At 43.6% G+C, this 22949-nt stretch overlaps 1 protein-coding gene, 1 long non-coding RNA gene and 1 other non-coding gene across 5 annotated transcripts in view; all 3 read left to right on the plus strand.

The window, feature by feature from the left end:
- The window catches only part of LOC103883461, a 36203-nt gene extending 28760 nt beyond the window's left edge, over nucleotides 1-7443 (plus strand). For all 3 annotated transcript variants that reach the window (XR_001901540.3, XR_002521419.1, XR_645687.4), the window contains exon 3: nucleotides 5988-7443. This is a non-coding gene — a long non-coding RNA (uncharacterized LOC103883461). The remainder of the gene's footprint in view (nucleotides 1-5987) is intronic.
- Nucleotides 7301-7404, plus strand: LOC116275588. The gene has a single exon (XR_004184703.1). It is a non-coding gene; the product is annotated as a small nucleolar RNA U13 (small nucleolar RNA).
- Nucleotides 7444-20328: 12885 nt separating the features above from the next.
- The window catches only part of SMIM13 (small integral membrane protein 13), a 43507-nt gene continuing 40886 nt past the window's right edge, over nucleotides 20329-22949 (plus strand). Inside the window, exon 1 of the mRNA XM_003897057.5 lies at nucleotides 20329-20887. Within this exon, the coding sequence (XP_003897106.1) occupies nucleotides 20812-20887 (76 nt within the window). The 5' untranslated portion in view covers nucleotides 20329-20811. The remainder of the gene's footprint in view (nucleotides 20888-22949) is intronic.

Consider the following 22949-nt stretch of genomic DNA (forward strand, 5'->3'; position numbering starts at 1 on the left):
TTCTACTTCCTCTACACTTCCATAACATAGCATCTGCATTTCTACATAAGACATCTCACACTTCTCTGCACCATGAGATTGTAAAAAATATAAAAGGGATAATAGCTTCTTTCCTTCCTCCAGCCTCCCCCGACCCCCGGTATTTCCTAGATCATTGCTTTGAACTCAATAAGGCACTTTGAAATGAAATTCATCATTACATTTCATTATACTATAAATTTCATTAGATCTCTCATAGATCCACATTAGTAAGGTTACATTCGTACATGCAAATACATGTAGAGGCACACTTCTAAGAGCAGAATGGGCAGGAAGTTAATGCTTTGCTTGGGTTGAGAGAGAACACCCTAGAAAGTAGACAGAGAAAGGGAAGGGAGGTGGGAAGGAATAGGGAGGTGACTTGGAGTGGGTAGGCAAATAGGTGAAAAGTGTGAGTAGTAAGTGAGGTGGCCAGAGGATGGCCATATAAATAACCATGCTGACACGGTTTGGCTGTGTTCCCACCCAAATCTCATCTTGAGTTGTAGCTTCCGCAACTCCCACGTGTTGTGGGAAGGACCTGGTGGGAGGTAATTGAATCATGGGGGTGGGTCTTTCCCATACTATTCTCATGCTAGTGAGTAAGTCTCACAAGATCTGAGGGTTTTTTTGTTTAGTTTTGTTTTTGAGATGGAGCTTGGCTCTTGTTGCCCAAGCTGGAGTACAGTGGCGTGATCTCGGCTCACTGCAACCTCTACCTTCCAGGTTCAAGCAATTCTCCTGCCTTAGCCTCCTGAGTAGCTGGGATTACAGGCGCATGCCACCATGCCTGGCTAGTTTTTTGTATTTTTAGTAGAAATAGGGTTTCACCATGTTGGTCAGGCTGGTCTCGAACTCCTGACCTCAGATGATTCTCGCGCCTCAGCCTCCCAAAGTGCTGGGATTACAAGCGTGAGCCACCATGCCCAGCCAAGATCTGATGGTTTTATAAAGGGGAGTTTCCCTGCACAAGCCTTCTTCCTTGTCTGCCACCATGTGAGATGAGCCTTTCACCTTCCACCATGATTGTGAGGCCTCCCCAGCCACATGGAACTGTGAGTCCATTAAACCTCTTTCTTTTGTGAATTGCCCAGTCTCAGGTATGTCTTTATCAGCTGCATGAAAACGAACTAACATACATGTTGATCTAAAGTTGAAGGCTTGCTTCAGACAATTTCTGTTTTTCTCACACATTTACACTAAGGGCTGGAAAAACAGATGTGAAATAGTCATGAACAAATAAACTACTTGGTGTGTGTGTGTATACATATGTGTATGTCTACATATAGAGAGATAGCTACACCCATATGTATATCTCTGAAAATGTAAGACAAGATATAATGTGTACTTACTATTCTCTTTTGCCATTTTCTAGTTTGGGGGAAAGTTCTATTAAATCTAAGTTGATGAACATTATTCCCCCTGCTAATACCACAAGTCCTGACTTGTAAGGAGGACAAAGCTGAGGTCAGTGCATAAGTATGAGCTGCGGATCTTGTGAAAACACAGATTCTGATTGAGTAGGCATGGAGTGCAACCTGAGTTTCTGCTTCAGGTGATGCTGATTCCGCTAGTCTGTGGCCCACATTTTGAATAGCAAGGGACTGGATGGTTTCTGTTGCAGTTGTTTTGCTTGAAAAACTTTCTACCTTTTGGAAGTATTCACTTATAAATCACTTATAGTTTAATCTGTATAGTTTCAGGTGATAACAAAATAGAACATTTCAAGGCAATGAATTAAAAAGGTAAGTAACAATATTAAATATAACCCAGGATTTTCTCTAAGGCAATAAACATTTTCAAATAAGTGACAAGTGTGAGGCTTGAATTTTTAAGGATGCACTTAAAATCCAGTAGACAAGCCATTGTTGAGTGAAGATTCAGGCCTCGTCTCTCTTATTGGAAGGTGAATGTGAGCTAGATCAGTAGATATCAAAGTTTTTGTTTGTGACCCACAGTGAGAAACATATTTTAGGTTATGATCTTGCACATAAATAACAGTCTCACAAATAAAACAATATTAATATGTACTCTGATAACATTCATTCTATAGCAATCCTTTTTTTTTTTTTTTTTTTTTTGACACGGAGTTTCACTTTTATTGCCCAGGCTGGAGTGCAATGGTGCAATCTTGGCTCACTGCAACCTCTGCCTCCCAGGTTCAAGCAATTCTCCTGCCTCATTTCTCTAAGTAGCTGGGATTACAGGCATGCGCCACTATGCCTGGCTTACTTTGTATTTTTAGTAGAGATGGGGTTTCTCCATGTTGGTCAGGCTGGTCTCGAACTTCTCATCTCAGATGATTTGCCCGCCTCGGCCTCCCTCTCAAAGTGCTGGGATTACAGGCGTGAGCTACCGCACCTAGTCTGCAATCTATTTTTAAAAATGCTTTTCACAAGCACATAGTGGCCTGCAACTCGCAAAATTGGAACCGGATGACATTTTCAGCCTCCATCTTTGAAAAAAAAAAAAATCACTATTCATTGGCAAAATGTGATAAAATTGTATTGCATTTAGGTTCCTAAAGCATTCATTTGTCTTTTTTTTTTTTTTTTTTTTCCGGAGATGGAGTCTTGCTCTGTTGCCCAGGCTGGGGTGCATTGGCACGATCTCAGCTCACTGTAAGCTCCGCCTCCTGGGTTCAAGCAATTCTCCTGCCTCAGCCTCCCAAGTAGCTGGGACCACAGGTGCATGATGCCATGCCAGGCTAATTTTTTGTATTTTAGTAGAGATGGGGTTTCACCGTGTTGCCCAGGTTGGTCTCAAACTCCTGAGCTCAGGGAAACCACCCACCTCAGCCTCTCAAGATGCTAGGAATACAGGCGTTTCTATTGTGTGAAATGGAATATTGGAAAGTGGGATTCCGGGGTAGGCTGGATGGCAGAAAAGACCTGCTTGCTATGTCTTCCAGGAGCACTTTTTATTATAGCTGCCACTTATATTCCCCCAAATCTACAATATAACTACATGGTTGACTTCTGGAATTTTATAAAGGCAAGCTGGAGTATTTTTCCCTCAAAACTACTTAACCCTCACTTAAGCAGGCAGTAGAGCAGCGTGGTTAAGAGCATGAACTGATGGCAGGCTGTCTGGTCAGCATCTTGGCCATCCCACGTACTAGCTGTATAATTTTAGTCTACTTACTTAACCTTACGTGCCTCACTTTCCTCATCTGTGAAATGGGAACAGTAATACTAGTTGAGTATCCCTTTTCCAAAATGCTTGGGACCGGAAGTATTTAGAATTTCAGGTTTTTTTTTTTTTATTTTGGAATATTTGCATAAACATAATGAGATATCTTGGGGATGGGACCCAGGTCTAAACATAAAATTATGTTTCATATATACCTCGTACACATAGCTTGAAGGTCATTTTATACAACATTTTAAATAATTTCGTACATTAAACAAAGTTTGTGTACACAAGGTCAAGGGTGAAATTTTCTACTTGTGGTGTTGTATCAGTGCTCAAAACTTTTGGGTTTTTGAATTAGGGATGGTCAGCCTATAGTTCCTACCTAATAGAATTGAGGTGAAGATTGAATGAGTTAACATCGTAGACAAGCACAACAGGAATGTTATTAGCTACTGTTAGCTAGGCTTAAATTACAATGTAAAGTTTGAGCCTAACTCCAATTTCATGACAAAGTAGAAGAGTAGCAATATAATACGTATTACTTATTAATATAATAATAAGTACTTCTAAACCAGTGTCTTGATATTGAGCTGTAGTAAATATTAAGTCCAATAAAAGTGCTTTTGGTAATCCCAAATGCAATTTCCCCTCAGTCCTAATTCAAACAGGCCTGCAATAACTTAGTTATCCAACTGATTAGCATTCTAAAACCATACTGAGGGAAAAAAATTCTACCAGAAATTTACATCTTGTACTAGAAAATGAAGATCCAGTAATGTCACATTTCTGTGGGAATGTAACAGTCAGGGCTTTTGTGGTTTAAATGGAAGGATGCAGGCTCCATTCTGTGTAACACCAAGGAAAGTATGACATGTTTGAGAAATTTGTATATTTTTGCATAATGGTCTTCCTTTCTTTGTTGTTACTCATTTTTGGGGTGGAGGGAGGTCAGTGGAAAGTGCTTATGGAAGTTTAGAAAAAGACAGATTCAGCTGCTAAAGGAAGGAAATACGGTATCCATTTTTTCAAATGTTCTACCTATTAAATTGTGAAAATAATAGTATAGATACCCTTTCAAAGTTCTAAATTGGTTAACTTCCCCCCAAAACACTAACAAGTGAACCTAAACAGCTACAATCTAAACTTTTATAAATATGGTCTAGAACTAAATATTCTACCTGTCATGGGAGTGATTACACCACAGAAGGAAGTGACAATCAGTCATACTTGCCTTCTTGCTTATGACATGTCGTTGCTGTCTGTGTAGGTAAAAATCTATTACTATAGCTAGTCATCTAAATTGCCATAGGGAACTGGTGTGTGTTCAGTGCCTAACTGCAGCTTAACCACTTCTAAAACTTGAACCGTAAAGGCTTCATATGCATGTGGATTTTCATAACGTCAGAATGGGAGTAAGGCACAGAGTATTTAAAATAAAGGTATTTTTCCAAATAAGGTCTAAAAGGAAAACATGAACTCCCTCCTCTCCCTGGTTCCCTACTCCTGTTAGTCATAAAGCTTGCCCAAACGCATCCTCTCTTTCCCACCCCTCCGCCCTCCCTGTGTCCTTGCCCAGGACTTCGTTAGCCCACATTTGCATCTCTACAGCCTCCTGCAGGCTGCCTTGAGATCTGAGGCCTTTCCAGCATATCCTTAATACTACTGCTAGACCTAATCTGTTAAAAACATTACTTTGGACTTGTCATCTTCTCTCTTTATACTCTCATCACTTCCTTGCTTTAACTTTCCCAAGCTTGCAGATGGCCACTTGAGTCCTGGCAGCTCTCCTGATTGCCCCTCATGCATACATACACTGGAACCTTCCCACTGAACTCCTGTATCCAGATGTTCCACCATCACGCTCCAAATCCTGCATGGCAAATGCCATCTTGCTCCTCTCCCCAAGTCAAAGATTTCAGGGCACTGACTTTCATTCAGTCACTCGAGCTAGCAATCTAGAAGTTATCTTTGGCTCTTCCCATGTCCTCAGCAGCACAGACAGTTCATAAGTTCTGGCCCCACTGGGTTGTGCCCATCTGCCTTCCTTACATTCACTTCTTGTGGCTTTTTGCCCACATGAGTAGACTTTGCAATTTAATGCTGTATTTTAAGAACATAGAAAATATGAGAAAGCATATGTATTTATGTTAAAAGGTAAGAAATTAAGCTTTCTTAATATTTGCTGTAAGGATAGACACTGGGTCCTCAATTTGTCTCTTACGTTCGATGATCACGTGTCAAATAGAATACTAGGAAGGATCCTGAGGGCATGGTAGGAGTTCCACTGTCAGTGTATCACTCTGTATTGCTGTTTCCTTGCTATGAGTTGTTTTCAATGGGCCTGATTTTGTAAAAGCAAGATTTTAAAATAACAGGCCATGGCCTGGCGCAGTGGCTCACACCTGCAATCCCAGCACTTTGGAAGGCTGAGATGGGCGGATCACGAGGTCAGGAGATCGAGACCATCCTGGCTAACATGGTGAAACCCCGTCTCTACTAAAACTAACTAACTAAATAAATAGCCTGGCATGGTGGCGGGCGCCTGTAGTTCCAGCTACTCCAGAGGCTGAGGCAGGAGAATGGCCTGAACCCAGGAGGCGGAGCTTGCAGTGAGTTGAGATTCCGCCACTGCACTCCAGCCTGGGCAACAGTGGGAGACTCCATCTCAAAAAATAATAATAATAAAATAATAATAATAAACAAATAAATACAATAAATTAACAGGCCATCACTAAAATGGCCAGGCAAACCTTTTCTTACCACCAAGAGTTTTCTGACTTTTTTCTTGGCAAAGTACTTAAAGATAAGTTACACATATTTTTTATTTCTTTTAGATGAAAGTGTCATAAGTTAGATTCCTGGGAAGAAAATTCTGAGACACATTCTGCTGGATGATTATTAGGGCCCATCCTTGGTTTCAACATCCATAGAAGGAAGGGGGAAGAAGGAATCGAACAGAGGAGAGACAGAAGTCGAGATGCATTTCAGGCCGGGACTCTTGACTGAACCCACGGGAGCTTTGGAGCTAGAATGGCCCTTCAGAGTTGTCCTGAGTTGGGCGGAGATGGCCAGTTCTTTATATTCCTGCATGGGATAGTCACTGGATGTCCACCCCAGGAAGCAGTGTGGCCAAGACAGTCCCTGAAATGCCTGCCAGCACTCCCTATACCTGGAGCAACGAGTCCAACATCACAGGGGGATATACTGGGTGATGGATCACAGCATTCATCCCAGAAGATGAGGATACAGAATTGGCTGACTGCTACATTCTAAATGTCAATGTTCCCCAAAATTCATATGTTGAAACTTAATTCCCCAATGTGATGGCATTAGGAAAGGGGGCCTTTGGGACGGGCTATAGGTCATGAGTGGGATTAGTGTCCAGAGAGCTGCCTTGCCCTTCCACCATGTGAGGACATAGTGAGAAGGTGCCATCTATGAACGAGGAAGTGGGCACTTACTACCAGACACCCACTCTTCGGGCAACTTAATCTTGAATTTCCCAGCATCCAGAACTCTGAGAAATCAATTTCTGTTGATTATAAGCTACCCAGTCCATAGCATTTTGTTAAAGCAGTTGAAACTAAACTAAGACAGTGACGTTTTCTGCAACAAAAAGATAGAGTGAGTCTCTATAGCATACCATGTAACAGATGTTTTTGGAAAAATAACCTCATTTCATATGTTTCCTCAAGCTAAAAAGAATATCGTAACAACAAATGAGAAAATAGTTGGTTTAGAAATATTGCACCCTATGGAGAGAGTATTTTGGATTTGGTTTTTTTGTTTTGTTTTTAACTTTTGTTTTAGGTTTGGGGATACATATGCAGGCTGGTTATATAGGTAAACTCATGTCACAGGGATTTGTTGTACAGATAATTTCATCACCCAGGTACTAAGCCTAGTACCCAATAGTTGCTCTTTTTCCTCCTCTCCCTCCTCCCACCCTCCACCCTCAAATAGGCCCCAGTTTGTGGTGTTCCCTTCATTATGTTCATGAAGTTGAGAGAGTGTTTTGAAAAAGAATGTTGGAAAGCATTTCCACTGTTAGATGATTTTAAGTCAAAAAGTTATATAACAGTGTCACCTATCTAGATGCACACAAGCATGGACACAGAATTGTTTCATATGTTTAAAACTTTTCTAGATCCTTTTGTGGTTCATAAGCTTGATGATTGAGTTTTCACGTCCACGTGTGAGATGTGCCTCCCTTGAGCCTTGTTACAACATTGGCACATTCCCTGCCTGATGTGAACAATAAAAATAAAAAATAAAAATTTGCTAAACAGAGTTTCTGTGGATTTCTAACTTATTTATAAAAACAATAAAAATGTAACGTATTCCATTTAGTGTTCAAGAACAACTAAGTAACAGTAAAGATGGAAATTTGCTAGCTGAATTTCAAGAAAAATATTTGTATAGTAAGTAGATGAGATAGAAAAAAATGTATGTCATAATTCAAAAGTTAGTCAGAAGCCTGGGTAACATAGTGAGACTCTGTCTCCACAAAACTTAAAAATTAAAAACATTAGCCAGGACTACAGACATGGGAGGTTGAGGTGAGTTTGGGGCCACAGTGAGCCATGATCACACCACTGCACTCCAGTCTGGGCCACAGAGTGAGACCCTGTCTAAAAAAAGAAAAAAACAAAAGTCAGTCAGAGGGGCAGTGTTTTCATTTGGAATTCTTCATTTTTTTGAGGTATTAAAGAAAAATGATTTCTTACCACACTGCTGACACAAATGTGGGCGTGTGTGTCACAAGAACCAATTCTCCAACCCTCTGTAGGACACCAGCTGAGTGTCCTACAATTCATTTCCTTTTTTTTTTTCCTTTTGAGATGGAGTCTCAATCTGTGGCCCAGGCTGGAGTACAGTGGTACGATCTCAGTTCACTGCAACCTCTGCCTCCCAGGTTCAAGTGATTCCCCTGCCTCAGCCTCCCAAGTAGCTGGGATTACAGGCGCCCACCACCATGCCCACCATGCCCAGTTAATTTTGTGTTTTTAGTAGAGACGGGGTTTTTCTACGTTGGCCAGGCTGGTCTCAAACTCCTGACCTCAGGTGATCCTCCTGCCTTGGCCTCCCAAAGTGCTGGGATTACAGGCGTGAGCCACCGTGCCCAGCCCTGCAATTCATTTCTGACACTAACTACCCAGAGTTAGTGCAGCCCCCACGGGTTATGGGTCCATTCCACAAGACTGCCCCACTTTGGATTCCAGTGCCAGATCTGGGCCTACTGTATGTGTGAGCAATCAGCTATAAATCTGTACATCAGGGCTGTCCACCATCCTCTCCTCACACTCCATAAGTTGTTAGAACTGCTCACAGAACTCAGGGAAACATTTTACCTTCATTGACTGGTTTATTATAAAGAATATGACAGAGGATACAAATGAACAGCCAGATGAAGAGGTACATAGAGCGAGGTCCCCAGCACAGGAGCTTCTGTCCTCATGAAGTTGAGATGTGCCAACCTCCCAGCACGTGGTTGTACTCACCAACCCAGAAGCTTTCTGAACCTGGTAGTTTAGGGATTTAGTGGAGGCTTCATCATGGAAGCATGACTGATTATTAACTCAGTCGCTAGTCCCTCCCTCTTCCCCAGAGGATGCTGGGTGGAGCTGAAAGTTCCAAGCTTCTAATCATGGCTTGGTCTTTCTGGTGACCAGCTCCATTCAGGAGCCCAGTGAGAGTTGCCTGATTAGAACAAAATACATTCCCATCGCCTTTTGGACATCCCAATAATTTCCAAAGGATGTAGGACCTCTGTCTCAGGAACCAGAGTGTATTAGTCCACTCTCACATTGTTATAAAGAAATGCCTGAGACTGGGTAATTTAGAAAGGAGGTTTAGTTGGCTCACAGTTCTGCAGGCTGTACAGGAAGTATAGTGGCTTCTGCTCTTGGGGAGGCCTCAGGAAGCTTCCAATTGTGGCTGAAGACAAAGGGGTAGTGAGACATCTCACATGCCTGGAGCGGGAGCAAGAGAGCGGGGAGATGCCACACACTTTTAAACAACCAGATCTTGAGAGGACTTACTATTGTGAGAACAGTACTAAGAGGATGGTGCTAAACCATTCATGAGAAATCTGCCCCCATGATCCAGTCACCTCCCACCAGGCCCCACCCCAAACACTAGGGATTACAATTCCCCATGAGATTTGGGTGGGGACACATCCAAACCATATCACAGAGTTGAGGACCAAATATTAAAATAAAAGATGCTCCTAGTACTCCTATTGCTTGGGAAACTGCAAGAGTTTTAGGGGCTCTGTGTCAAGAACTGGAGACAGAGACCAAATATATATTTATTATTATGTCATAGATTATTTTAAATTATGACAAATATTAAAATTAAGTATTAAGATAAAGTGAATATAGGTCATTGAACTGCTAAACCTCAAAGTATTAATCATTTTCAAAAGATTTTTTGAAGTAATGAAAACTGGTGATAGTTACTGATTGAATTATGTCTCACAAAAAGTTAAGTTGAAATCCTTATCCTCAGTTCCTATTTGGAAATAGGGTCATTGCAGATATAATTAGTTAAATTAAGATGAAGTCATAAGGGTTTTTTTTTTTTTCTTTTTTGAGACAGAGTTTTGTTCCTGTTTCCCAGGGTGGAGTGCAATGGCGTGATCTCAGCTCACTGCACCCTCCGCCTCCCCGATTCAAGCAATACTCCTGCCTCAGCCTCCCAAGTAGCTGGAATTACAAGCAGCCACCAACACGCCTGGCTCATTTTTGTATTTTTGGCAGAGACGGCGTTTCACCACGTTGGCCAGGCTGGTCTTGAACTCCTGACCTCAGGTGATCCATTTCCCTCGGCCTCCCAAAGTGCTGGGACTACAGGTGTGAGGTACTGTGCCCAGCTGGTAGGCCCTTATATGACTGGTGTCCCTACAACAAGAGGAGAGAGCAGATACACATAGAGGAGAGGACCAGGTAAGGAGTCGTCGAAGACTACATTTATGTTGCCACTAGCCGGGGAACACCTGGGGCTATCCAGTGTTGGTGGAGGCAAGGAAGGATCCTCTCCTAGAACCTTCAGAGGATCCATGGCCCTCCTAGCAGCTTGATTTTGGACTTCTAGCCTCCACAAGAGTGACAGAATAAACTCCTGTTGTTTTAAGCTACCCAGTTTGTGGTTCTTTGTACTTTGTGGTTCCAGCAAACTAACACCGTGATATTAAAAATTTTCTCCACTATTAAAAATAAAGTTTTAGGTGGGGGAGATATTTCCTTCACCAAATGCAGCACATTTGTGTGTTTTTAACATTCAGAGAATTCTACCTTTTGAGGTTCTTGAGATGACTTGCAAATTAACTAAAGTTTTAAAGTAAACTTTTTTTCCATTGTAAATATTTCTAAAAATACTACCCATTGGAAATTAGAAAAGTAGAGTACTTTTCTGAATCCAGTCCTACTTTTATTTTACATATATTTCACAGCTGTGATCTCTGGAGCAAAAGCCAACAGGAAAAAATAGTTTGTACGAGTATCATGAAGTATGTCTTTGGGCTTTCGTAAATAATTTAAACTCAAATAAAACTGCTTCTTGCAATACAAAAATAAAATTTTAAAAACTTAAATATTTTATTCATATTCATCTCATCCTCTAGCATTTCTTTTTCTGTACATTCCATAATATAAAGTAACAAGTGTGATAATTTGTAAACAAATGTGTATTAAACGTGTGTGCTCAAAATTTTTCTTTTAAGAATGGCATACAATAAAAAAATACTTGAGTATGTGCTGGAAATTGTGTTTGAAAAGGTGTTTGCGGAAATCATTTGAGGCCTAGGACGATGAGCTTCTTTCTTTGTTTCTGCCAGGTCTTAAGGCTATACTAATCCAGGATTCCCCTAATCCAATTTCAGAAATTGAACTTTTCTGGGTCAGCCCCATCAGTCAAAGCCAACCAGGCTTCAGGTTTATTTTCAGTCGCCCCTTTATTCCTGTGGTGAGGCCCTTTGGGGTCTGAGCCCTCTGTGCCTGGGATTCTCTCGAGCCCCAGTCCCACAACTCCAGCTGTGCCCTTGTCAACCCAGAGTTGTGGGAAGCACTGCTCAGCCTCCTCTTAGGACCTTTGAATGCCCTCCCTGGGTAAAAGAACCTCCAAATGCCTGGTTCTTGTTTTAGATTTTCTATTTCTATCTTCTCCCCAATCTTGGCCCACTTATTTCTCATTGCCTCATTAGCTATTTGATTTTTTTTTTTTTTTTTTTTTTTGAGATGGAGTTTCACTCTTGTTGCCCAGGCTGGAGTGCAGTGGTATGATCTCGCCTCACTGCAAACTCCGCCTCCCGGGTTCAAGCAATTCTCCAGCCTCAGCCTCCCGAGTAGCTGGGATTACAGGCACCTGCCACCACGCCTGGCTAATTTTTTGTATTTTTAGTAGAGATGGCGTTTCTCCATGTTTGCTAGGCTGGTCTGAAACTCCCGGCCTCAGGTGATCCACCTGCGTCAGCCTCCCAAAATGCTGGGATTACAGGCATGAGCCACCACGCCCAGCCGATGTTTGTAAAAAGATTTTTGTTTTAATTCCGACTTTTTAGTTGGATTCAGCTCGAGGACTGGCCCAATTTATTTAGTCTATGATTACCAAAAGCATAATCAAAAACACTTAGAGACCACTGTCTTAGACTATGTCAGCAATCTCTTAATGAATCTGCAATCTTTTCTTACCCCTGATCTCTCCTCCACTTTGCTGCCAGATCAATATTTTTTAAAACAACGTTCCCATCAAGTCTTTTTGACTTGAGAGTCATCAGTGACTCTCACTGTGTAGTGACCATGTATTATAACAATTTGGTGAAACTGGAATTTCCCAGTATTTACTTTCCTTTATGTTTCTGGATCAGCGTTGGCCAGTAAAGACATGTTGGATGATATTTGAGAGGTTGAAATGAAGCAGCTGCCATTTTTTTTAATGCTTTAGTGACTGGTGAAGGGCAGGCATATTGTCACTGCTCTGCAGCTAGCTCACCTCATAGGCATGGGAAAGCACCCCAAACCACAGTTCCCCTATGTACTGTGTTGAGCAGTGTTGTCCTGTCAAAATTCACATTGACCAGTAATGTCAGAATGTGACCTTATTTGGTAATAGGGTCTTTGCAACTGCAATTAGTTATATTAAGATTAGGTCCTATTGGATTACGGTAGGCCCTAAATCCCATGACTAGTGTCCTTATAAGAAGGCCATGTGAAGACACAGCAACACAGACACGCAGGGAAGAATGCTGTGTGATGGTGGAGGCAGAGATTGGAGTGACGCAGCTTGGCCAAGGAAGGCCAAGGACTGCCATAGCCACCAGAAGCTGGAAAGGACTCTCCCTTAGAGCCCTCAGAGGGAGCATGGCCCGGCCAATACCCTGCTTTTGGAGTCCCGGCCTTCTGAACTGTGAGAGACTAACTTTCTGTAGTGGAAGCCACCGCATTTCTCTGGTACTTTGCTATGGCAGCCCTAGGAAATAAATACACTCCAGCTCCCGCCAGACCTCTCCCATCAGTTTCTTCAACTCCTGGACTGAGTGCGTGCTCAGTTCCATAGTGAAGGGCACAAGCTTCTTCTACACATTATCTACGGCATCAAGGTTGGAAGTGGGGAGAGGAGGGTGCTGGTTCCAGTTAGTCTTTGCAGGGCCTGATTGTCTTCGTTGGTCCTAGTTTGCCCTTGCAGTTTCCAGTTCGCCCTTGCCCTTGTTCACATCCAACTTTCCTTCCCAACTGCTGTTTCAGCAACTGTAGGCTCAACAGTAGACATAGAAACAACAGCCTGTTTGGGCTGTCCTGTCAGCTCCCACAATTGCCTGAGACTTAACTCCTACAGTAAATCCTGTATTCCATGCCCCTTTCGGTGGTTCTGGCTTTCTGATCAAATTCTGACAGACTCTTTTCCAAATCAAGTAAAAATGAATTTAATGAAACCAGTCTTGCTATCCAGTTCCTTCCCTTATATTAAAATAAATTAGGGCCAGGTGTGGTGACTCACACCTGTAATCCCAGCACTTTGGGAAGCTGAGGCGGGCGGGTCACTTGAGGTCAGAAGTTCGAGACCAGCCTAACTGGCATGGTGAAACCATATCTCTATGAAAACATACAAAAATTAGCTGGGTGTGGTGGTGTGCACCTGTAGTCCCAGTTACTTGGGAGTCTGAGGCAGGAGAATCTTGAACCTGGGAGGCAGAGGTTGCAGTGAGCCAAGATTGCACCACTATACTCCAGCCTAGGTGACAGAGCGAGACTCTGTCTCAAAAAAATAGTAAAAATATATAAATTAGGTTATGAAGATATTAATGGCATTTATTGAAGGCATCCTAAGTGCAGGGTGACACTGTGCTGGGTAAGCTCTTTCTATGTAGTATCTCATTACATTCTCAAAATGATTCCATGGAGAAGGCGCTACAGTTCCCCCTTGAACAATGCAGGGTGGGGGTAGGGATGCTAAACCCCCCCAGGCAGTCAAAAACGTGTATATAACTTTTGACTTCCCAAAAACTTAACTACTAATATTGTCTACGAATGACTAGAAGCCTTACAAATAACATATACAGTCAATTAACATGTATTTTGTATGTTATTTGTATTATATGCTATTATGTTATTCATACAAAAAAGTAAGCTAGAGAAAAGAAAATGTTATTAAGAAAACCATGCTGGGCACGGTGGCTCACGCCTGTAATCCCAGCACTTTGGGAGGCTGAGGCAGATAGATCACGAGGTCAGGAGACCGAGACCATCCTGGCCAACATGGTGAAACCGCGTCTCTACTGAAAATACAAAAATTAGTTAGGCGTGGTGGCGCGTGCCTGTAATCCCAGGTACTTGGGAGGCTGAGGCAGGAGAATCACTTGAACCTGGGAGTCGGAGGTTGTAGTGAGCCGAGATCGTACCACTGCACTCCAGCCTGGGTGACAGAGTGAGACTCTGTCTCAAAAAAAATAAAAATAAAAATAAAAATAATAAAAGAAAATCATACGGACTAGAAAATATATTTACTATTCATTAACTGGAAGTGGATCATCATAAAGGTCTTCATCCTTGCAGTCCATACATTGAACAGGCTGAGAAGGAGGAAGAGGAGGGGTTGGTTCTGCTGTCTTAGCAATGATAGAGGTAGAAGAAAACCCTTATGTAAGTGAAACTGTGCAGTTCAAACCTATGTTGTTTGAAGGTCAACTGTATTATTATTAGTAATAATAAATTTATTGTTACTGTATTAAACATTAGTAAGAGGCTTAGAGAGATGAAGTGATTCAACTAAGTTAGTTAGAATTCAAAGCCAGAGCTGAATTGCAGAGCAGGAGCTTAACCACCATAGTCTCCCTCTACTCCAAATTTTTCAGAACTGAAAGGAACTGTTATCTTTTCCATGGAATCTTAGGCATCCTAACCATCCCGCTCACAAATGTACTCATGACCTCAAGAATCTGCTCAAGGTTTTTCCCTCAATCTTTCCTTTCCCCCAGATCTTTTTCTGTCTGTGGTACAATGGAAACAAAATTTTATTTTAAGTCATACTGACCTGGGTTTGGATGTCAGTTCAATTCATTACCTACTACAATTTTTTTTAGAGTCACTAAGCCTCAATCACATCTGAAAAATCCTATATTATACATGTAAAGTAATATTTAAAATAGTCGGCCAGGCATGGTGGCTCACACCTGTAATCTCAGCTCTTTGGGAGGCCCAGGCAGGTGGATCACCTGAGGTCAGGAGTTCAAGACCAGCCTGGCTAACATGGCGAAACCCCATCTCTACTAAAAATACAAAAATTAGCTGGGCGTGGTGGTGTGTGCCTATAATCCCAGCTACTTGGGAGGCTGAGGCAGGAGAATCGCTTGAACCTGGGAGGCAGAGTTTGCAGTGAGCCACTGTACTCCAGCCTGGGTGACAGTAAGACTCCATCTATAAAAAAAAAAAAAAAGAAAAAAAAAAGTCACATATATACATGTCTGGTTCCCTTTTACTAGACTGGATTTTTCATCTTTTTATAAACTATAACCCATAGTAAGAATATATTTTGCATTGCAACTCAGTTCACACACACACTCCACTAATACACACACCCACATACATAAATAACTGAAATAAAAGTTCCGTGAATAGTATTTGCCCTTATTACTTGTGATATACATTTATGGCTTCTATTCTAGTCGTTAAAGTACTGGTTGTGATGCTCACTGAATTAATTTCACGATGCACAGATGGGTCAACATTGAAAAATACTGAGCCAGGCTGGGCTATTTTACATCAGGGAGCATATTTATTTTTGTACTGCTACTAGCAAACACAGTGCGTGGCACAAAGTAGGCGTAGGTGTTTGGTAAATACTTGGTGTGGGACTGGATTTTCCATGAGGGCAGGAATCTTGTCTTACCTTGTATCCACCCCGCATTTAGCATATTCTTCCCACAATATTTAGTGATCAAATGGCTAAAATTTGCGAGGCTTTAGAGATCAAACATTTGGATCAAAATCTGACAAGCACCTACTATGTGATAACACATAAATGCTGAGTTCATAGCTCCTCTCTCTCTCTTTGTTTTAATATCAATCTAATGAGACATGACTCTTTCTCTTAATTATCTTAAAAGAAGTATGGGATTGCTGAGAGAAAACAATACTGCTGCTCAACTGAGAAATTAAAACAAGAAGTAAGACATTCGGAGGTGAAAATATTACCTTTAATAATAAGGTTACGTCAGAGAACAAAAAATAACGTGCGAGCCAGTCAGGCCTGTTGACTGGACCTAAGTTGAAGCAACTAGTGTGGACCTCCCTTTGCTGCTGGCCTGTGTGGATATAACGCATAAGCAGCTCAGATTCAAGAGGAATGTGGGAAAAGTCGAGCTCTGCAAACCCAGTTTTTCCTAAAGGCACCAGTTAAGTAAATCACTCCTCCCCTGACCAGGGACAGAGGGGATAAAAGAGCACAGAGAGACCAGACATATTGTAATTACACCACCTGAGCTGCCTCCCTCATGGAAGGAAATAGCAGAGGAGGAGAGGTAAGTGTTCCCCCACGAAGAATCAGATATGGGAAAGAAGACATATGTACATATTTGTATTTACATGAGTGTATTTCTACTGCTATGGTTTGAATGTTGGTGTCCCCCCAAAATTCTTATGTTGGACCCCAATGCCCAATGTGATACTATTAAGAAGTAGGGCTTGTGGGAAATGATTAGGTCATGAGGGCTCCACCTTCTTGAATGAGATTAGTGCCCTTGTAAAAGAAGCTCAAGGACCGGGTGTGGTGGCTCACACCGGTAGGTGGCCTATAATCCTACGCTTCGGGAGGCTGAGGCTGGCGGATCACTTGAGCCTGGGAGTTTGAGGCCAGCCTAGGTAACATGGTGGAACCCCATCTCTACAAAAAATACAAAAAATTAGCCAGGAGAGTGGTGGCACATGCCTATAGACCCAGCTACTCTAAAGGCAGAGGTGGGAGGATCAGCTGAGCCCAGGGATGTCGAGGCTGAGCCCAGTGAGCCATGATCGTGCCACTGCACTCTAGCCTGGGCGGCAGAGTGATACCTTGTCTCAGAAAAAAACAAAACAACAAAAAAGCAAACCCGAAAAGCTTGAGTGAACTCCCTTGCCTCTTCCACCTTGCAGGGACACAGCAAGAGGTGCCATCTATGAAGCAGCGAGCCCTCACCAGACATTGAATCTGCTGGCACTTTGATCTTGGACTTCTTAGTCTCCAAAACTGTACATAATAAATTTCTGTTGTATATAAACTACCCAATTTAAGGCATTTTGTTATAGCAGCCTGAAGTAAGACATATATGAACATATATATATTTGAATTGCTAAATATGAAACAATCCAAGGGCCATCACAAGGTGGGCACACAATTGCTAAATGTAATTTACACTGGTGTTTCTCAAGTCTGTTCATCAAAACATGGAGAACATTAAAAAACTTACAGCTCCTCTATACCTCCTTCCCTGCCTTCAGTATTCCTGGTATGAAACTTAGGAAAATTTTTTTTTTTTTTTTTGAGACAGTCTTGCTCTGTCTCCCAGGCTGGAGTGCCGTGGCATGATCTTGGCTCACTGCAACCTCCATCTCCCGGGTTCCACAAATTCTCCCTCCTCAGCCTCCCAAGTAGCTGGGATTACAGACATGTGCCACCACGCCTGGCTGAATGTTTTTGCATTTTCAGTAGAGATGAGGTTTCACCTTGTGGTCCAGGCTGGTCTCAAACTCCTGACCTCAAGTGATCCTCCTGCCTTGGCCTCCCGAAGTGATGGGATTACAGGCGTGAGCCACCACGCCCAGCCCAAAACCTAGGAATGTTTTTAAAGCTTCCTGGGTAATTCCAATGTATAAACAAGACTGATAACTAGGTGTGGTGGCTCATGCCTGTAATTCCATCACTTTGGGAGGTCAACGTGGGCAGATTACTTGAGCACAGGAGTTCGAGACCAGCCTAGGTAATATGGCAAAAACCTATCTCTACAAAAAATAAAATTAGCAGGGCATGGTAATGCATGCCTGTGGTCCCAGCTACTCGGGAGGCTGAGGTGGGAGGATCACTTGAGCCCGGGAGGTCGAGGCTGCAGTAAGCCATTGGCTTAGAAGAGTTAGACAGACAAGTGAACAGGAGTCAGGAAGGTCTTATTGAGGAGGAATGTGGACAGACATTGCAGAAGTAGGAGTGAGGCTGTCAGAAAGGAGGGAGCAAAGCGTTTTTTATAGGGATGAGAATAGTAAAAGGACTCTGGAAATAGCTCGGCTTATTTTTTTATTTTATTTTTATTAAAACTGAGTCTCGCTCTGTCACCTAGGCTGGAGTGTAGTGGTGTGATCTTGGCTCACTGCAACCTCTGCCTACTGGGCTCAAGCGATTCTCCTGCCTCAGCCTCCTGAGTAGCTGGGATTACAGGCATCTGCCACCACACCCAGCTATTTTTTGTATTTTTAGTAGAGATGGGGTTTCACCATGTTGGTCAGGCTGGTCTCGAACTCCTGACCTCAAGTGATCTGCCCACCTTGGCCCCCCAAAGTGCTGGGATTACAGATGTGAGCCACCGCACCTAACCAGCTGTGGCAGACACAGAGACTGCCTCAAAAACAAAAATAAAAAACAACCATGATTAGGCCCTACTCCCAGAGATTCTGTTTCATTTGGTATGGGGATGAGGTCTAGCTATTCGTAATTTATAAATCTCCCTAGGTGATTTGAAATGTGCATCCAGAGTTGAGAAACATTGACAAGGCTTAGAGCAATGGCCAAGTTTATTTGCTTCCTGTGGCTTTTGCACTAGCTGTTCCCTTTACCTGGTGTGTTCTTCTCTAGGTGTTTCCATGAATCCTTCTTGTCATTCAGGACTCAGATTAAATGTTACTTCCTCAGGAAGACCTTCCCTGATCCCCCAAAACAAGCTAAAATAACACACCTACATTTATTACACTGTCTTGCTTATTTTCATGACTGAATTAATAGCAGTCCCTGAGATTTCTCTATTTATGCTTATTGTCTGTTTTTCTCCAACCATCATATAAGCATCTTGAGTAAAGGCACTTTGTCTTATTCACTGCTGTATCCCCAGCACTTAGAACAGTGCCTGGCCTCTATAGGTGTTCCAATATATGTGAATCAATGATAAAAAGGTCCTTTAAAATAAATTGTTTTAGTTCTTCTGATGGCGCTTTTTTTTTTTTTGATACGGAGTCTCTCTGTCGCCCAAGCTGGAGTGCAGTGGCGGGATCTCGGCACACTGCAACCTCGGCACACTGCAACCTCGGCCTCCAGGGTTCAAGTGATTCTCCTGCGTCAGCCCCCCGAGTAGATGAAATTACAGGCGCCCACCACTACCCCCGGCTAATTTTTGTATTTTTAGTAGAGACAGGGTTTCACCAGGTTGGCCAGGCTGGTCTCGATCTCCTGATCTCAGGTGATCTGCCCACCTCGGCCTCCCAAAGTGCTGGGATTACAGGCGTGAGCCACCTCGCCTAGCCCTGACGGCTATTTTCAACTGGTTTTTAATAAAATGTGCTTTACTTATGCAAAGTAATTGAACCATCCATGAAATAAGCACAAACTGATTTTTTTGTAAATATATCTTAATTTCACTGGGTTCATTCTCTTCACAGGAATCTATATTAAATCTGTTGCAAAGCAAGTAATTATCCTTTAATGTATTTTTACATATGGTATCTGTTCCTAATGTTGCTTCTTAGGGAATACAGTTCACATAGCATGGCAGCTGGGTATGGCAGGATACATTTATTAAATCAAGGGATTGCTGCTTCGAAGTTTTGTGTTTGTTTTTGGAGACAGAAGACAGGGAACTGTAATTTCTAGAAGAGTAGAGAGGTATCTCAGGAAGCAAAGGAGTCACAGGAAAACGCGAAGGCTCTGATTCCTTCTGAAAGAGGGACACATTTACCCTCTATTCTTCTCGGGGCACCTCTTTAACAAGTGAATGTAATCTGGCGGAAGTGGGGAGTTTTAATTTTAGGTGGAGACAGAATAGTTGAGATTATGAAAGTGTCTTGTTTCGTAGAGGAGTAAGCCAGTGCGGCAAAATCTCCAAGCTGTGGGTCAGCTGTCGCTTGGTCTCAAGGAAGCAGCTGAGTCTAACTTACAACTCAGGCAGGCGATTGGAGGGCAGTGCTGCTGTCCTTAAGTCACCCGCGGGCCATTTCTGAAATGCTTTACCTACGAAAAGACAGAACATAACATCTGTTGCAAGGGAAAAATGAGGGACCTGAGTACTTCCTCCAAGTCCCAAATATCCAACCTTCGCCCCCGGCAACAGGGCTAGGTGCACGAGCCATCAGTTTTTTAGGCAGCCGCCTCCTCTTTTCTCCCTCGGCGTACTTCATCACGGCTGGAAACAAAACGACTTCGTATACGGAATAATGGTTGCAATCTCACTGGCGCCTCAGCACTGCGGGCAGCCAAATCCGCGGCTTCGGAGAAGGCCAGCCCACCTTTTTCCGACTGAGGCGACTTGAGCAAGACCAAAGGCAGAGCGGCCCCAGGATGGAAGCAGTAAAGCCCGAGTGGGCGTTGCTTTCTGGGAGTTGTAGTCCGTGCGAGACAACGCCCTCCCGTCTCCACCAGGCTCTGCACTCCATCTCCCAGCCGCCCCCGCGCCGCGGAGGAGGCGAGCTCGGTGATGAGCTGCCGCAGCGGTAGGGGGCCTGGGGCGGAGAAGCCGCTGCAGCCGCGGCCGGAAGGCGCTGACATCTGGCATCCCTGGGGGTCTCAGACACACTTGGGTGGACAGCGACGAAGGCCTTGTGGCCGCCGTGTGTCCCCGCGCTAACCCTCTGTCCTCCCCACAGGCGCGCGGTGTCCGCCATGGAAGCACATCCGATCGCCGGGGTCTCTGGGTGCGGCGGCCTCGGCTTCCCGGGGCGATGACGGACTAGAGGCGCCCTGCGGCCCGCCTGACTCCAGCGCACTGGCCACCCGGGCGGGAAAGGGATTGGGCGGGCGGGAGGTCCCACAGTGCCCGCCTTTGCGCCGCCCCACCCCCTGAGGGCGCTGCTGAGGGGGCGCCAGCCGCCCATGCCGCCCCGGCGCCCAGCCGCGCCTGGCGCCCGCAGCTGAAGCGCAGGACGCGCGGCCGCCCTCGTTCACTGCCGTCCGCGCCCGCCGCCCCGAGCCGACCGCCCTTCTGCCCCCAAGATGTGGCACAGCGTCGGGCTGACCCTGCTTGTGTTCGTGGCTACTCTGCTGATCGTCCTGCTGCTGATGGTGTGCGGTGAGTGGGGGCGGCAGCCGCGGGGCAGTTCCACACGCCGGGTCGCTGATGTGCTGTTTTTTTGTTTTTGGTTTTGGTTTTTTGGTTTTTTTGTTTGTTTGTTTAAAAAAGGGCGTGGACGGACAAGTGTCTTAAAATCAACTGTTGTCCCTTAGCCTCTAGGGCTGAGCGCAGAGGTGGGCCCTTTACCCATGGCCGGCCCTCGGGCATCCTGGGGGAGGGAAAGGATAGGCTGCAGGGCTTCCTGACTCTGAGTGAAACTCTGTCTTGCTTCACCGGCAGCGTCTGCTCTTGATTTCATTCTCACCACAGGCTGCCCAGATTGTAACCTTGGCCTGCATTCGAAGGTGAAGTGATTGGTTAGTCCTTTTTCATTTGCACAGATTCTTACCTTAACGATGAGAGGTGTCACCTTCGTTTCATCAGCGGGTGGGCTAGAGTTGGGTTTTCAGCACCCGTTCAATTGTTTACTCAGAGTTCAGCCTTAAACTCAATTCCAAGCAGAGATGTCGAGACCAGGCAGAGCTTAAAAACACCGGCTATATTAAACTTTCAGGGTCAGGTAACCTAACTCTCAGTTCTATAATAATGGTGCTATTTTGCATGCTGTGCGTATTTTCCTTCTTGGAATGAGAGGACGTTCAACTTTCTTCTTAGGATAATGTTAGCCCAATTTTAGATCTTTTTTATTTCTTTGTACATATATAGTAGCTGACAACCACAGGTCTCTTAGCAAAGTGGCTGAGCAATTGTGAAAATCTAAAAAGTATATAGAACACATGTCAGTGAGTTTACACATATTTATGAGACTGAAGTATGGGTTCAGGTTGATGTAATAATGGGTCAGAATTCATACAGATACTATAGGGCTTGTTCATTACACGATAAATGTACAAATTGTTACTTCGTGATGCTGTGGAAGACGTGTGCACTTGTGCATATGCGTGTATATGTATTTATAAACTTGTAGGTTTATTTTATTTTGTTTTTTGAGATGGAGTCTTGTTCTTGTCACCCAGGCAGGAGTGCAATGGCCTGATCTTGGCCCACTGTAACCTCCGCCTCCTGGGTTTAAGTGATTTTCCTGCCTCAGCCTCTGGAGTAGCTGTAGCCGGGATTACAGGCACCCACCACCATGACCAGCTAATTTTTGTATTTGTAGTAGAGATGGGGTTTAACCGTGTTGGCCACGCTGGTCTTGAACTCCTGACCTCATGAGATCCACCCGCCTTGGCCTCCCAAAGTGCTGGGATTACAGGCATGAGCCACTGCGCCTGGCCTTGTATGTATGTTTAAAATTTATTGTTCTTTCCTATAACACCAGATTAAAGCTTCTAATTTACAGCCTTTCTTTTCTGATGAGATAAAGCAATTGAATAACTTCTTAATTTTCTGCTTGTGATGTCAACAAGCAGAAGAATATTAGAATATTGAACTAATTGTAGATGTTTAAGGTTCTTGAAGTAAGGACAACAAACTCCTTGTGATATGTTTGGATGTGGGGATGGAGGGAAAGCATTTATTACCCTTTCTAGTTTGAAAATGCAAGCTACCTGGACATGGGAATGTGACATGTAGACCCTATCATACCTTGGCTAGGATATTTGCCAAATTTACCTTTGTGACTTCAGAATTCCAAATTGCTCTCTCGTCTCTAAACAGCTATTTGATGGTTTAATTATACAAATTTTTCTAAAAGTGCTTTTAGTTTCAGAAACATTAAAGAATAAGAGAGATGAGGTATGTTAGGACAACAGTCCCCAACCTTTTTGGCACCAGGGACTCGTTTCGTGGAGAATAATTTTTCCACAGATGGAGCAGGGATGGTTTTGGGATAAAATCATTCCACCTCAGATCATCAGGCATTAGTTAGATTCTCATAAGCAGCGAGCAACCTAGATCCCTCCTATGCGCAGTTCACCATAGGTTCACAATAGGTGCTCCTATGAGAATCTAATGTGCTGCTGATCAGACAGGAGGCGGAGCTCAGATGGTACCACTGGCCGCCTGCATGGGCCAGGGACCTGTGTGCTAGGGATGGGGACCCCTGTGCTAGGACACC

This window comes from Papio anubis, chromosome 6, assembly GCF_008728515.1.
Source record: "Papio anubis isolate 15944 chromosome 6, Panubis1.0, whole genome shotgun sequence".
NCBI lineage: Eukaryota > Metazoa > Chordata > Mammalia > Primates > Cercopithecidae > Papio > Papio anubis.